The 18033-nt window shown below is 34.9% G+C and overlaps 1 protein-coding gene across 15 annotated transcripts in view; it reads right to left on the bottom strand.

Annotated features, from left to right (window-relative positions):
- Window positions 1-18033, bottom strand: part of SLC4A10 (solute carrier family 4 member 10) — a 329883-nt gene that overhangs the window by 14975 nt on the left and 296875 nt on the right. For all 15 annotated transcript variants that reach the window (XM_032637995.1, XM_032637999.1, XM_032637996.1 and 12 more), the window contains 4 exons: window positions 11768-12019; window positions 10303-10371; window positions 4902-5075; window positions 3776-3898 (listed from right to left, as the gene is read on the bottom strand). In XM_032637995.1, the coding sequence (XP_032493886.1) occupies window positions 3776-3898; window positions 4902-5075; window positions 10303-10371; window positions 11768-12019 (618 nt within the window). The remainder of the gene's footprint in view (window positions 1-3775; window positions 3899-4901; window positions 5076-10302; window positions 10372-11767; window positions 12020-18033) is intronic.

The raw sequence follows: 18033 nt of genomic DNA on the forward strand, positions 1-18033 counted from the left end.
TGAAAACCACTGCTTGAGGAAGAAGAATATGCTCGCCTTGCTCTAAGATTCAATTAGAAATAACATTTGCCTGCGCAATAATTAGGCCATGCTTCCCAAATCCACAACCAATTCTGATCTTTCTGAGCAGTAAGACACGCTCTCTAATTTGTTTAAGTGCACTTGTTTTTAGATTGCTTTTCCATCTTCTTGGCCTTGCTCATGAGACTGCTTCATACAGATCACAAGTCCCACTCGCCCCCCCTCCTTTTCTTCCCTACAGCATACATGTTAGAGTGAACCTCCCACAAACCAAGAGGTGTCAATATCATGATCACTGCACAGGGTTGAATTTCCAGGATTTATCTAACGTTAACCTCCTTCTCCCTCACCGAGGAGCAAACATTCTGCTGGCGCTTACTGCTTTAACAGCAGCCCTTTTGTCAAATGTGTACAATGTCCTAGAGAATACTGAAGTAGGAAGGAAAGCGTGTTGGTACTCTGAGCACATTTGGACATCCAGAATTTGATTCTGCAGTCTTCCCTTTACACAGAGCAATGTGCAAAATGTCAGGGTTCCAATATTCATTTCTATCCTGATTATAATCCTTTCTTTCTAAAAACTGAAGCATATGCATATGCATATGCATGAAGTACATGAAAATTTGGAACAGAAGCTCTGCGACCTTGGACTGGCCTGTGTAGCTATTTATTCTGCTTAACTCATTATTGAATTTTAAGGTCAAACTAATGTTTTCTCAGTGCCATAAGACCAGAAGTGGGCAACTGATAGTGAAACCTTGGATGATAAAGGTACAAGCTTGTAACTATCATCAAAAGGACAAGAGGTGAGACTATTTTAAATTCAAGTCTCAGGGAGCTGAGACATTTCTGCTCTTTACCATCTTTCCAGATCACAATCAAAGTTATGCAATTAATTTGAGTAATTGCAGAAATGCAACACTTTTTGGAGAACTTGTTCATTTACCATGTTAATGTACAATCTCTTGGAAGACTGAGCCTTGGTATAAGATGCCAAGTAAGAAGATCACATCCTTCAGTGGAGTCCATAGCCTCAAGCAAATGGAATACCGAGATCTGGGTGACCAAGTAGAAATTCAACCAGAATTCAAGTTTTAGTGTAATCCTTCTTAAATCTTCCTACTCTCTATACTGATCATATTCTTATAATACTAATTCCAAGTTAGAAAGTTAATATCTTTAATTTAACTTTTCTCTCTCCACTTCTCAGATGGAGAATTATCTCTCTTTGCACTGGTCAGAACTATATTTTAATGTTCAATTATGGATTATTTCTTGACTGTATTATTTGTTTACTTGTTTCTTTCCATGTACTGAGGATCACATTAAAGTATCATCATATTAATCTATTTGAGAATTTAAAGGTCTGTAAACCTGCCTGATTAATGTATTACAAGGCATTTTCCCTTACTTTTTCTCATACTCCGAACCGAAGGATACAGCTGTGACTTTGCCTTAATAAATCTTTAATCTCTTTTTGAATCCTTTTAGAAAACTTGAGTTCTAGGAATTTTAGTAATATTTAATTACTTCTAAAATCTTTATAACAATCAGAAACCAGTCAACACCCCATTGGCGTACAATGGGTTTATAATATAAAAAGGTTAGAAGCTCATTACATAGCATCTCTGCCTATCTGAAGTTAATAAATTCCAAAATGGACATATGGCACACACACATATAAGTACCATACATATGTAGCTATGTGAATGGTTCTGGGCAATGGAAACGGCAGATTCTAATACATTTATGATTACTGTCAAATTTGTTCTCTCCTATTTCACAGACATATAAAGGAAGAATCTGAAATTTTCTTTGAATGAAAAAAGGGAAGAATATTAAGCATAATATATTATATATTCATATTATTTTTCTTTTTACAAAGTTTTAGAAGGGCAAGAATGTTCCACGGTATGGATATGGCCTAAGGAGAATGCTGTAAAAGGAATGATTGTATGCCTGGGGGTGTTGCTAGCTTATTCCTACAGAATTAGTCGAGATATTTGACAGGAAGTCAAAGCAGGAAAATAAAGCAAAATTACATTTGTAAGTTACTGCATCAGAATACTTAACATTCTTATTATCAGAAAGACTATGTGAAAGCTTGTGGTCAATGAGTTTTGTATTCAAAGTTGTCTTCCTTGGAATTTAAACCTTCTTAGAAATTGTTTTCAACCTGAATAAATTTTAATTATGTCAAGCATGGATACTTTAAGGCTTTAGTGTTTCTATATTCTTGTGTCTATTTATTTACATTTATCTTACATCAAATTCTGTCATATTCTTCTTGAACAGTACCTGAGGATGAGAGCAAACCTTTACTAAAGCCCTAAAAACAAACAGAAATTATCCAAATATCTTAGTTAAAGCACTATTAAAAAAAAAAACCTCTCATACTTAAATGAGAATATATCAACTTGGAAAAATAGTTAAAGCACTATTTTTTAAAAATTCTCATACTTAAGAATATATCAAACTTACAAAAATAAAGAAACATGATAATTTTATAATGACATTTTTAACATTATATAAGTATTGCTAGAAGTATGATACTAAGTATGACTTCTGCAACATTTGGGAAAATTGAAATAGTCATGTAGAATTAAGATACAGCATTACGATCAATCTTTAAATGTGGAATCCGTCGTCGGTAATAGGACAACATGGAAAAGTGAAGAAATGCCAGACAGTCACATATTATGTAGACTTATCTGTAATCCATTAGACTCTGTGGCCTAATCTAGACTCATCTAATGGCTAAGTAAAACCTAAGACCATTGAAATGTTTGCAAACAAATTCCCCAAAGGAAAGAGGAATATACCTATGGTTTGAGAAAATACACCACAGGTAGGAAACTGAATACATTTACTGACTGCCGTATAGGAGAAGAAAAAATGGAAAGAATAATGCGTAAGTCTCACCAAGTATTTTCTTTCATATTTATTTCCAGTTACATGAAAATTTTATTCTTATATTTTACAATCTATGGACCCAATCATTCTGCTAAATGATGAACTTGTCATTTTTTTCATTTTTACTCTTTTTAGTTTTTACATACTTTAAAAATATTATGATTACTAGCCTTCAAAATAGACCCAGGCTTATACATGAATTTAAATAAGTCATAAAACTTAAAACCAATTGTTTTAACATATGAAACAGAATAGGATAAATCAGCAGTCTGTGAAAGTAATTAAATACCCAAAGTTTCTCTAACAACATTTACTCAAAGCACTTTGAAAGCAAATCAGATCAACGTGTTTTCCTCTTAAGCATTTCATCTATTTCAAGAATAACTAATTTAATCTTTTAATTAGAATTAGAATCTTTTTATTAGAACTTTGCTCCCTAGGAAAATACCAACAGTAATAATGTCTTTTTTTTTCTTCTCACATATTCAACCAAAAAGCAATCATTGCATGACTATAATTTGGAAACATTTAAGCATCAATAAGTTTCTGAAATCCTGAAGGGAGGAATCAGAAAAATAAACCTTGCAGTTATAAGGATAGTGAAGGACAAAGTATTTGCATATTTCATTAGGGTTCGGTTTACTCATGTAAGATTTGTCCTCTCTCTGTTCAAGTTCCAGCTTGATGATTTTAAACATCAATCTTCCAAAATAGTCCACCTGTGTTTGTTAGTAGTCACTATCTAAAGCTAAACACAAAAATTTAGCTTTGCAAAGAGCTATTACTGTGCAAGTGTTCCTTTTTCTTTTCTTTATAAGATACTGATTTTGCTCTGACTTACTTCTTTTTCAGCATCTTCTAGTTTCTTTTTCTTACTCTCAGGCATTAAATCATCCAACCAGCTGAGTTCCCGTTTGGTAAACAGCAAGTCCATCAACTTTCTTACAAATACCAGAGCTAACACCTGAAGTAAATAATAAAGCAGTTTAAAACAGGGAAAAAAATATAAATGGAAGGTTTAGATCTGTTTGCTTTTTGGTACAAACAAGTCAACTTCAATTAGGGCTGACATTAAAGTGAAATCTGAAGATATGTGCATATAAAAGATATTGAGTGTACTTTTGCTTCCTTCACTTCCTTTTCTTGCCACATCTCCAGAATAATGGCTATCATTTTACCCATTATACAAGTCATTTAAAGAAGCAATGAAAAAAACTATATATTTGACTGTTTCCTTAAATACACATAGTTAATAGTTTACATTATTTTAAATGAACGTTAAACCATTATTACCTATGCTGATATTTTAAATTACTTATAGTAATTCAAATTCACTTTATTTTTGAAGTATTTGAAACTGGTTTAAAATAGTTAATAAAATTTGATTTTATACACTCCAATAAAGATGTTAAAAAAATTTAATTTCAAAAATCCCCTTACAGGGCTTCCCTGGTGGCGCAGTGGTTGAGCGTCCGCCTGCCAATTCAGGGGACACGGGTTCGTGCCCCGGTCCGGGAGGATCCCACATGCCACGGAGTGGCTGGGCCACTGAGCCCGCACGTCTGGAGCCTGTGCTCCGCAACGGGAGAGGCCACAACAGTGAGAGGCCCGCGTACCACAAAAAAAAAAAAAAAAAAAAAAAAAAAAAAAAAAAAATCCCCTTACATTTTCAAATTTGCTAGTATATCTGTAAAGTTAAATTTTGAAAGTTTACGTCTTCCACCCAGCTTCAATTAATTCAAACTACTGCTAATGCTCAGAATGATAGAGATGAAGCTAGTATGAATCACTGAAATTCATATATAATCTGAAACCCAATCTTAGTTACTAGTTTTAGTGGCTAAAGTTTATACCAAGATTTCCAAAAATTGTTCAAAATTATTCTATTGATCCAGTTTGTTCATGGATTTTCAAAGAGAGCAGAAAATCAGAGGAGGAGAAAAAGAGTTGAGTTAGAAGTTTCATACCATCATGGGAAAGACAATAGCAGCTCTTGAAACTTTTATTATCCACAAAAGACCAAGGCAACTCATCTGAATAACTGTGAAGAGATGGACTTTTCGAAGTGGTACATGCCTTAGATATATAAAATCTGGTTGATGTTTTGCAGGCATCCAGAAGAGCTTTATTCTATCGAAGAACTAGAAGATAAACAGACTAAATTGCTTTTTACAGACAGCAATAGAAGTAGGACAAGTAAATGTATAATATGGTCCAATATATGGTAGATCACGCTTAAGTTGACATCAGGACAATACTATTGTTAAGCATACACTCTTAAATAATACAGTTCCAGTTTTATAATATCCCACATTTTCTTGAATATGGACACATGTTATAATTTAAAAGAGTTTAATAACATTAAAGCCAATGCTAAATGTTGCTCCCTCAGAGAGTATAGCCTTGAAAGAAAACATTATCGTCATCCTCTTCATCATCACATCACAATTTCTTCTTTTACCTGCCGCTTAAGCACTAGGGTTTCCTGGACTCTTCTTTCCTGAATAGCTCATCCGTACCCATTGTTTCAACTTTCACGTACTTGCTAAAGACTCTCAGACCTCAACTCTACTTCAGCTCTGTCTGTCTTGAGCTCTCGACCCATATCCAGCTTCTGAGTAGGATGTTCTGACCTCCTTAGTTTGACTCTGCTGTTTTGGCCTTGCCACTTGGATCCCCAACAAGGTTTTGGTGCTGTTTCTAAAAATACAAACATCTTGGCCATAAAGATTTAACCTAGATGAATTATTGTTAATAAAGTATTTTTCAGAGCAAATTTTAACTCCGTTTAATTTCTTGATCAAATGTGATCTTCAATCACATTTTACTTATTAACAAACTGTACCGCATGTTAGTTTTATTTTATGTGGATCATTTTGTTTAATTTTTCTCAAAAAATTCTCAAATTTTGCAGTTTTCAATATTTCCAACAAGAAGCAATGATTTAGAAAATGACAGTTTCAATCAGTCAGTTCTATACCATACCATTTCTACAGGAATATCTCCTATGCATTTTAAGAGTAATATTAGATTTAGTCCTTAGCTACTTTATATAAGAAAATTGTAAGCAATTCTCATCAAATATTCCAAAATTATTCTAATATGCCAAGGAACAAATGCCCATGAAGTCAAGTAAGTGTTAGTGGCAAAACATCATGTTTGTCCAATAAAGATGTTAAAAAAAAAAAAATCATGTTTTACCAAAGCCTCCTCATATCCCAGATTCAACATAAACCCATCTTTCCTTCTGTGTGCCCTGTGTGCAGCTTGACCTTCCCTCAGGCATCTAAACCAGAATCATATATAGTTCAGCTCATCCACTGTTCATTTATTCATTCATATTCATTTATACATTCCAAAAAAATTGTTGAAAACCTTCTATGCAGAGTACTAAGTGCTGAATTAGTTTCTGGTTTATCCCTCTCTATGTTGTCCACAAATATTTCACTGGGTCTTTTTATTTCTACCTCCTAAATATCTCTTAAAATTACATGTCATTAAATAAATAAAACTCTGTGCGGTGGAGGTGGCAATAGGGAAGAAATAGAGTAAAATCCTTGGGGTTATAACCGAATGTTTCAATTTCTATAGAACTAATTTTTCCCAGCCACCATTTCTCCATTTGTGAAGTTATGTTATTGCATAAATGTACTTCAGTGTGTGAGTGCTTCACTTGTTATTGCTTAAATGGCACATTTGCTTTACTTTGGATTCCTGAAGTGCTGGAGTGCATATAAATGTGGTTATATATCAGAGTACAGAAACAGCATTCATGAGAACACTAATGTGTTTTTTCTGCCATGTTGCACAGTGAGAAGCCTAGATAAGTTGCTTAATATTACTGAACAGGTAACACATAGAGCCCTCCAACAAACAGGGTAACAAATTGACATGCTTCTTGAACGGTTGATATTCAGCACATTTTTAATTATTATTACTCAAGTAATGATAATCATGCTAAACGTCTTCTGAGTTTTGCATTTGCCTTTGATCTTGTCCTAATATCAGTATCCCGTTTCCCCATCCAGTTAACCACAAAATACCAATAGGAATTTCAACTCCCTGAGTTTTGGGCTCACTTAAATTTTCACTAACTCTGTTTCTCAGTGTGAAACCCTATTTGCTGCTTCATTGGTGCTATTTAGAACTCATTGTACTTTTCTCATGGGCCTTTGATAATGTTTTCCTCAATTTTCATTTGAAAGATTCACATCCCAAATAATTCCAAAATTTGACATTCTTGTTTAGTTCCAAACCTCACGGGTATAAAATCATGTGAGTGGAATTAGGGGGAAAAACCTGTTGCAGCCTATCAAAATGATTTTACTTTGTTTCTTAAACTTCTGCTGCTGTATTGATGTGAGCCCGAGGCCTAAGAATAAATACTTTTCACTTACGGTTGAAATCAGTACTCATGGAACCTCTGCCAAAGGCAAAAAAAACCTAAAAAAACCCAGCAAAACAAATAAACAAAACCTTTTCAATACTCTTCCCTATCTGCCTTACGGAACCAATTCTTTTAAAATATACTTTTCATACATGAAGTTACAGCTGAGCAAATTAAATGTAGTTTGAGTAAAATTAAATGCATAACACTTCTCAACCATCTCCTTCTCCCAAGTTAATTTTACCCAGTGGCAGGATGAACAGAGTCATGCTATCTACTTTGGGTGTTCAGTGATCTTACAGTAACTTCATATTAAAGTTTTGCCTTGGTTCTGACATTCAGTAGTATCTTAAGGCTAAAGTGGTTTTCCTTCTCCCAAAGGCAGAAGCTGGTTAGTTGTTTATTCAGGAAAAGAGTTCCTGTGCCGCCTGTCCCTCAGTGTTGAGAGTTTAGCTAAGCTATTCCATAGTGTTGCTGCCTTATCATCCATTTTGTTTGATCAAGCAGCCTGAGGTGACCTTAAACTACCCTAACCCCTCATGCAAGTGTACGCCTTAGACAGCTGCCTGTAGAGTCGCAAATAGATATAAGTTCCTGATGTAGCTTCTCCAACGGCCCTTGTGATCAGCAACCTCCCCTGCCCCCCACTGCCTTCTCCTTATACACCCCTTAGATAAGACTCCCACAAAGCTTACCAAAACCCTGCTCTTTCGATTTGAAGAGTCCAATTCGGCCTTAGCCCAGGAACCCCAAAGCACTCCACCCACTGACCCTAATAAAAGCATGTGTCCCAAGTCCTGTCTCCCTCTCTCTGTCTTCACTTTGTCTGGACCTCCCCATGCGGCCCCTCAAGGCCAGGTACTTCCTGTGTAGACCTGTGAGTGATAAACTTCTCTATTTCAGTTTCTCTTGTGGTCTGTTGTTGAACCGCAGTTCACCATCCAGCACCCTGTGCTCCACTTAAAAAGTGTTAATTTGACAAATTCATAGCACTTCTTCAGATGACTTTTCCTCTGTAGGTCTCTGAATGGCAGTGAGTCTGGCTTGTCAAAGCAAACGTGGTACTTTATATTGACTTTTAGCCAACAAAAACAAACTATACTTTACAATAAATAATCCTCAAAAGTAGTCTCTTTTTCAAGAAAATTTAAGTGTTTTGGAACAATAATGTTGTTATAAAACAAGATGATTCAAAGGCAAATTTAAGTCGAAACCTGTGTTAGTTCCCTAGTGCTGCTGTGACAAATTACAACTTGGTGGCTTAAACAATAGAAATTTATTTTCTCACAGTGTGGAGGCCAGAATTCCAAAATCAGAGTGTTGGTGGGCCATGCTCCCTCTGAAGGCAGTAGGGAAGAAAATTTCCTTGCCTCTTCCAGCTTCTGTTGGTTCCTGATGTACCTTGGCTTGTGGTGGCAAAATTCCAATCTCTGCCTCCACCTTTATGTGGCTTTCTTCCCTATGTCTCTCTGTGTCCTCTCCTCTCCTCTTCTTATAAGGACCCCAGTCATTGGATTTAGGGTTCACCCTAAATCCAGGGTGAGCTCATTTTGAAATCCATAACTAATTACATCTGCAAAGACTCTATTTCCAAATAAGGTCACATTCTGAGATTTCAGGTGGATATGAATGGGGGAAAGAGGCACTATTCAACCCACTACAGCAACATAAACAGGAATAATTTGTCAACAGCCTCCATAAAAATTTAGAATAATCTTGTGGTACTTTTGAAATGTGTCCACAAATTCTTTGGTATTATTCTCTTCACGAGATGGGTTCTAATTTCCCTCTCTGTGCGTGCAAACTGGACACAATGACTTGCTTCTAACAAATAGAAGAAAAGTAGAAGTGACTGTGTGTGACTTTGGAGATTGTCAATAGGCACAGTGACTTTGCCCTCATTCTCTCTCGTATTGTTCACTGGGATGGAAGTTAGCTTCTCTAGTGTGAGGACATTTAAGTGTCTGATGGAGAGGCCTCCTACCAATAGCCAGAGAGGAACTAATGTCTCTTGCCCTCAGCTATATGATAAGCCATCTTGGACATACACCTTCTAGTCCTATTCAAGCCTTCAAATGACTGCAGCTCTTGTCCACATCTTGATAGCAACCACGTGAGACATCTTGAGCCAGAATCACCCAGCTAATAAGTTCCCAAATTCATGACCCACAGAAACTGTGAGATAATAAATGTTTACTGTTTTAAGCCACTAAGTTTTATAGCAATTTGTAATGTAGCAATGGGAAATTAATACAAAAACTATATTTATTTAGCCAATACTTAAACAATTAATAAGGTTTTCCTTATTAATTTACAAAATAATTCTATAAAGACAATTGTAATAACAACAGGAAAACAAACATAAAAGGAAAAAATGTCACCCAGGAGCTCATTACCTTAATAAATTGTCTTTATTTCTCTACCTTCCTTCTTAATCCACCCACACTCACAGTTTTATAAACGTATCATAGCTACAACTCATTTTTCCACTTTTTCACTTTGCATTTCACTTTGTCATAAGCATCTTTACTGTGTTATTTTTATAGTCATCATATTTATCAATTTTAAACTAATGTTCCTTAGATAACTTAATTATTTTACTGCTATTGAATAATTGGGTTGTTTCCAATATTTTGATAATATGTGTTACAAGGAACATCTTTGTGCAAAATTTTTTTTCTGTTTTCATAGATAGGTGTCCACATACATGATCACAGTATCAAAGATCAAAAGTATTTGGATATATTTTTAAATGTACTGCTATCTTTTTCTAAAAGGATTATAAAGTCCAAACCTTTTACAGTTTTAATATACTCATAGTAAACAAAAGTACGCTCAGATTATGAACCAGTTTGGAGAAATTTAATTGTAGTCTGAAAGCTGCTCCTCAAATAATGGCATTTTTTTAGCTACCACATGACTTAGCATCAACAGACCTTAAGATAAGTCATCACAGATGTGCTTGTATTACTGTAATTTACCTGAATTCCTTTTAGCGATGAAGCACCCATATAAAGGAACACTCCATATAGCACTGGCATAGGAATATACTGTAAAAGAACAATTAGAAAAAAGGCACAAGTTATTTTCAAATATAATGTGGTCAATATATTCTGCATTTCCAAAGAAAAACACAGAAAAATAAATAAATATTTTAGAAGCAGTATAGGGCAGAGCCAGAAGACATGGGTTAAAATCCCAGCCCTAAGCACTTTTTAGCTGCATAACCTTAGGTAAGTTACCTAACCTCTCTGTGCCTTAGTTTCCCAATACCTAAAAAGGGATAATAATAGGTCTGTTATAAGTATTTAATAGGTCAAAACCAATAAAAACATATATGATACGCAATAAACAATAAATATTAACTATTATTATTATGCTGCTTTAGGGAAATTTGAATTTTGTTTCACAATGGTAAGATATTTGGATTAAAGGTGAAGGATGGAGCTAACATTTAGACATCGTTCCTACATTTTACCAGATACTTGTAAACATGTGGATCGTTCAATTTTTCTCTTTTTATTGGAATACCTCAGCATCATTTTTTTCTCTATAATTACTTATATAACATAGAAATTAGTTCTTGCAAATTGTGTAAATTATTAAATAAAGGTAAACTTGTATAAATTATTAAATAATTCAATTAGAATTTTCAAAGTATGGACAACAAAAATGAGTTATAATTTAAAATACAATGAACACACCTTTGAAGTACGTGTCAAAATTATATGACAAAACAATTACTTTTTAATGCTCTTTAAAATGGATTCAACTATTTTATTTTATTTGATTTTATATTTAAGGATAAAAGTGAGACATACTTTATTTCATAAATTGAGATTAATTTTATACACAGAAAAATAGCTGTTAGTAAAATTATGATGGGGTTTAATAAACCCAAATACATTCAGAAAGTTCAGGATTCAACTACTTGAAACATAAAAAATAAGTATGTATAATAATGATGTTCATGTAGTGGTTTTATGAAACATTTAAAATACAAAACTGCATATGTGGCCGTGACCATGACATTGCTTATCTCTGTACCTCCACCTTATATTAAGTAATATTAATTGCAAATATATCTGTCCACTGACAAGAAAATAGAAACTTTATTTTGTGTAGGCCTACAGTAAACTCAGGTCACAGGTCAATCAGAGATGAGTGACTCTTTCCCATAACCTGATTTTCATTTCAAAATTATAATAATAATTTCCACATCAAATTTTACTCTGCCAGATTTAATTTTTTATGTATTTAAGGATTCTAAAATATAGCATATAATTTCCCTTGTTAAGAAGTTATATAAACATGGTAAAATTTCATCACTTTCATCACATGCCATACAATATTCACAAATTGATGGCTTAGATTCAAATGAAATTTCTTAAGCAATAATAAATATATTCTTCCTTCTCTCAAATTCATAAAGGCAGATTTCATTACCTTCAGAATACTGGTCATAAAGACTGATGAACCCATAAGAATAAAAATCATAAGCCCAGTAACCCTTTGCTCCCGAATGCCAAGAAATTTGGGTTGTTCTCCTGGAGCTGAACATTCTGATTCCAGTTTTAGGCTGTTGACATGAGTGATGGAGAGGACAGTGGCAGCCACAAACCACGGCAGGCCCATGATGGAGCACACACCAAGCATGACAGCCACCATTAATAGATCCAGATGGTACCCACAACCTTTCTGTTAAGAGAAAGAAAAGAGGATTCTCATACTACCTGAATTTGGCATAGAGACCAATGACACCACCACCATGGAATAGTAAAGAATAAAAAAGAGGTACTATCTTGAATCTTGTATAACTGATTCTAAAATGCAAAATAAATTAAAAATATAACAGTCTCAAAATATATAATCCACTTAAAGAAAAGTTGCAGGTGTTCCTACTGCAATTATGATTATAGTGGCTTCTACATATTTTAATAGGTTTAATGTAATTCTGGCTTAATGGTACATTAGTTTCCATTCTACTTCTACTGAATAGGTAAAGTCATTATCAAATACAGTCACTTCGCTTTGGTTAAATGGGCAGGTTAAATGGGCAGGTTAATTTGCAATTCATATGTCTAGTCTTTCATCATTAATTCATATGAAAAATATTGAGCATCAATTATATACCAGGCATCAGGCTGAGAAAACAAAGTATGGGCTGTGTCCACAGCAGAGCTAAGAATGGCTTGGTTGTTACCAGAAACCACTTCCTGACAATACCCAAGAAGCCTTTCTGCTAATATCTCCTAAAGAAAAACTCTTCTTAAACCCTCAGTTTCCAATTGCCCTGTTTTGTCTCAATGGCTGACTTTTACTGGGAAAAATAATATCATAGAACCTGAACTTCCATATGTACTCATTTTTATCTTAATATATTACTACTGCATCTTGTTCTCATCTGTTTCAGTTTCAGCACTGGAAAATTTTGGCCTCTCCTTAAAGTGATAGTTTTTGTGTTTTCTATCTCCTCTATGATCCTCCTGTGCTATCACTGGCCTCCAGAGGCTTTCTTGAACCAGGCAGGAAATGTAAATGAAGAAAAATGGGTGCAAGGGACATGTGGAGGTGTGGGGACCTGGAGACTGCTCCCTAGCAGAGGGTGATTAGCTAAGAATTCTCTGAGGAGACAAATTGAAGAATGGAGAAGAACGGAGTTACCCTCTTCCTCCATCCCCCATAGGAAATTGACAGTGTAAAGCCTCAGAGGCAGCAAATGCTACTTTACATTCCAACTCTTAATGACTACTTCATGAGAGGTGGTGGAATAAAATGCTTAAGGGCATAAGTTCTGGAGACAGGTGGCCTGGAATCAAATGCTGGCTCAACCAATGATCTTGGGCAAACCATTTAACTTCTTGTGCCTCTGTTTCCCTATCTGAAAAATGGTGATGATAACAGGAGACATCTTGCTGGGTTGTTGTGAGAATTAAATAATTTGCAAATGATTTTGCACATCATTTAGAACAATGTCTGAGATATTAGTAAGTACCCAGTAAATGTTAGGGGCTATTATATTGTAGCAGTTGAACAATACATTTTTCTTTTGTACTCACTTGTTTCAAGGATCCTCAATAAAAATATATAAATGTTTCTTAAGGGCAGGTAAACTTGTCATACAATTTCTCAGTATATCTCAGTTTTTAGTGCAATCATTGACATACAATAAGCAATCAAAAAGTTACAGATTGACTTTTTTAAAAGGAAATATGCATTATTGAAACAGTTTTTAGAATCAAACAGGTATAATTTTAAAATAAATATAGCTGCTAAATTTATTATTATGAACACGAGCAAAAATTACCAATTATTCTAGAGGAATAATTTTGGCTTTTCTTACAGGCAGTTTTACCAAGCTGCAAGCAGTTTCCAGCTAATCTGTAAGCTATTAGAGCCTGGAGGGTGAAATATACCGAGTGTCTGATGTGTATTTGTCATGGCAGTGTTTTCTTTCTGCTATTTTATTTTGTTGTTTTATTAAGAAAAACACCCTTAAAATCGGTTGTACTTCCTTCCCTTTCTGCTTATCCCTGACAAATTATAAAAGTGTAGGAGATGACAGCGAGGAGAAAATGAGAGATACCACATAAGGACCTTTTCCTCCTGCATTGTCACCAATTCCATGGCACCCCTCCTTGGGTCAGCCTAACTGGGGCAATGCTCCAGTTCACCCAAATGCCTAAACTCAATTTCCCTTGTGAATATGACTCTAGAAACTTTTTTTGCTAGTGACTCAGGAGAGGTTTTCATTATTAAGAGATGGAGGGTGGGAAGAGAAACACCCTGGTGGCAGCATGACCAAAAAGGTGTAACTAGCTTCACTAGGGCCATACTCTGGTCCCCTGGTCCTTTTGCAGAACATTTTGGAAAATGTAGTTGTATAGAACTCAAATTTTAGTCCCATTAAAGACCACATCTTAACCAGTTAGAGGAGTGTCTTGTCCTAGGACCTCTGGAGTGTGAAGAATATAGAACAGCGAAGGACCTGACCCTTAAGCCTCCATCGCTGAGGCAATACAATGTGAATGGTGCCCCCTGGGCAGTTTTGCAAAGTTGTGGTACTGCTAAGAGAGAATGGAAGAGGTGCTAGTAGCTGAGAGGTAAACATTAGAGGAGGGCAAAGGACATGGGGCCTTGAGAGTCAGGCTTGTGCGTTTAGCACACCCTGGACTCTCTCAGGGTCCATGCTCCCTATGGCTTAATAATATGAGGAAGGCCTTCTTCATGAGAGTGATTTCCTACAGCTCTTGTCTTAGTGTTTTAAAAATATGATACAAATGTAAACAGTGGGATTCTAGATTGCAGGAAGCAGACAAAATAATGCTTTCCGAGGGAATAATTTCCTTTTTAAACTTAGAAAGCAAGCTTTGTAAAGTCCAAGTAGATAATAAAAACAAAAGTACAATTTCCCCCTGATTATGTTATACAACAATGGGAGCATCTTAATTTAATGTGAATCAAAGGAAATAAAGCAGTTCTGGCACTTCCACTAATTAGTCATTATCCTTCTTCTTGCCTTTCATTTAAAATGTCTTTAAAAACATGGTCTTTGTAACCATATTATTAGCTGATAGGCATGCCAGCCAAAGGGAAGTATCCCTTTGTCAGAGAGAGAACTGTGCACCTTCTAACATATTTCTGTAGATTTTTTTTCTGAAATAAAGACAGAACCAGAGCTTCTATTCTCACATTCATCCATGAATCACGGGAAATGGACATATGGGAGGAAAAGGGAGCATAGCAACAGGTGATGCTGCACCAGACCCCACTAAAACCAACATGCAGCAAGACAAGAGGCCAGCCAAGAGGACCATCTGATACCCAGATGCCACTGCTGAAAAAATTCGTCTCAAAGCTTGGCAGCAATTTCCTGCATCTGTCAAGTTAACCACATAAAAGACTATAGATTGACATGAAGAACCAGGCTGACAAAGAGGGCAAAAAAGAACATATCAAATGCCATAATCATCAAGAGAATGTAGTGCCAAATGAATGTTGCAAATGCATCCATTTACTCAAGTGATCTGGAATTGTATTGCTGTTTATTAAAAATGATGTCAAAAGAAGCCTGAACTGTCTACAGAAACATGTAGAAAAGCCCACGGTTGTATCTTAACAGAAACTTTCTTTTCTGAAAGATAATATCTAACTATCCACTTTTAGAGAATGTACTTTTTTTTTAAAAAAGTGGATATTTTTAATGCTTTTCAAAGGGATTCAGTTAACCAATGCTTATTCCACTTCTCTAGGGAAGAAACAAACAAATGAGAAATGCTAGAGAGAGTATGAATTGACGTCTATATACAATATAGATGAAATCTGCATTCTCAAGTTTTTACATTTGCAACTTCTGATACGTTTGAGTGACCCAAAGGATCATGAGGTGCGGTGAGTTAGAGTTTGCTAATCTTGAAATTCTTCATTCTGAGGGAGGAGTTAGTCACTTAGCCTGTGAGTTGGGGCTAGACTCTTCATCTCAACACAGCTTTATTACGTATACAGTAACACTCACAAAACGATAAAGAGATTTTTACTGGCAGGAAAAAATCCTCTAAAAGAAACCCAACTACTGGATTTGGTAATGGAAGTGAAGAAAAAGTGAAAAGATCTGAAATATAAGTTTGGGAGAGATAAAGAATGAAATGATGAATTTCTAGGTGACTCGGATATGTGATGTAGACTTAGATACAAGATGTGGCCTCTACCAGGTGCTTGATACAGAAGCTAGAAATTATCATTCATTAAACTATCTCAGGGAATGCTCCAACCAAGGCAAAAATGGGTTTTCAAGGGAGAAAAAAAAATAAGTAAAAGCTGAAAATGTGGTTAACTTGTGGTCTGGGGATATATTCAAGAAACATGTGTCTTTTTGTGACAATGTGGTTCAAGTTAAAGCCAGAGACTGTGCAAACACTTCAGGGAAGCAACAGGCGGGAGAGCGGCTATGGAACAAACCATTACTCTGAGTAAAGAACATTCTGAGAAAGTGATTTTTTGCTGTTATTAACAGGAAAATCAGTAGCAGCAGACCACACTGTAGTGAAGCTTAGAGAAGACAAGGGTTAAAGGCTAAAAAAAAAAAGTGTTCGGTGTAGATAAAATATGTCTTCACTGGAAGGAACTTACTTTGCAAATATCCATATCCAAGGAGGAGAATGGGGTGTTCAGACTCATAGTGGCCAAGAAAAGACTAACTCTTCTGCTTGCGGCAATGTAGCAAAATTTATGATTAAGCCAGATTTGCTGTTTACTAAATCCAGGCTATTAAGGGGTAAAATATGAATCTTTTGATTACATAGTCATTTGTACAATAAAAAGTAATGTACAAATAATGTAATATAGTTTAATAATATAGTCTCAAGTTTGTCTCAGTGACAAAAATATTAAATGCTTTAGTTCTACATTTAATTTTATAAATGCAGATACTTGAAAGGACCACTTAAAGAATGCTTTATTATAGTTTAGCTATTCTATACGATACGTAAAGGGGAGGTAAATATAGTATATTTGTTGATCTGGAGCTTTGGAAAGTCTGTGAATGTCAAGGGCCTACCATGGGCTCATGAAGAACAAGGAGCAAGCAATATGTGATTTATAAGGTGGAGAGATCTGGAAACAGCAAGCATACAGGACAGCCAAAAAGGTAACATCACCTTGGGCAATTCTTCATTTACTTCCACATTCTGTTTTAATGATTCCACTAATATTTAGAAAAAAAATTTACAAGGAAAATTTCTCAGTTAAATCAGTGATATTTCTGTCTAATTATAAAAGCCAAAAAAAAAACACAACAACTTCATTTGAAAGGGAAACAATGACTACATAGCTTACTTTCTTTCTAAAACAGGAGTCTTTTCATTTTAAAACATGTGCCATACAAGGAAATATATATACTGCCATTAAAAATGATAATGCAGATTTATATTTATATTGTTGGCATCGGATAATTACCATTATAATGCTCGTATGTAAAAACAACAAGCAACATATGTAGTATGAAAATACAAATTTTGGTGTATAATTAAAACAGAAATGGGAAAAATAGAGATGTTTTCAGTTTTAAAAAATAAACTGGTGTCTAGGAAAAATGTTTTCCTACTCCTTAGAGAGTAGCAGACTAACAGCATTCAACATTAAGTTCTTAACATCGGTTTTATAGATCTACTTAATCAACTACATAACTTATTAAGTTGTGGTGGTATTTGCTTTTGCAGAAGGCTGATATTTTAAAAGCAAATAATATTTTTGAATGATTGATATTAAATAAGTTGACTACTAATTTGGAAATCTGAATTTCTTGTTTTGAGAGCTGTAAATGAATTAAAGTTTCTAATATTGAATAATGTAGTTCAGCAGTATTTTGGAGCCAGCTCATACAGACTTATAAGAACCAATTGTTTAATTTTCAAATATTTTCCTGCCAATTTTTTGATGTCACTCTTTTAGCTTGAAATGGGCCACGATGGGAGTATTGACATCATGAAAATCGGCAAACATTATAAATCAGGGTATTTCTTTTTATACACAGAGGACTGGTTGTTAAACATGTACCAGCACATCACTGGTCTAGTTCCTAAGACTTCATGTGATATTTTGGTAGAATACATCTTTAATAATCAAAAAATTTTTTGACCAGAACAAGAAGTGAATATGAACTCATTTTAAAAAAGGTTTTGAGCACACTTAAGTTACTTTCTACAAAGAGAATA

The sequence above is a fragment of the Phocoena sinus genome, chromosome 7 (assembly GCF_008692025.1).
Source record: "Phocoena sinus isolate mPhoSin1 chromosome 7, mPhoSin1.pri, whole genome shotgun sequence".
Classification (NCBI taxonomy): Eukaryota; Metazoa; Chordata; class Mammalia; order Artiodactyla; family Phocoenidae; genus Phocoena; species Phocoena sinus.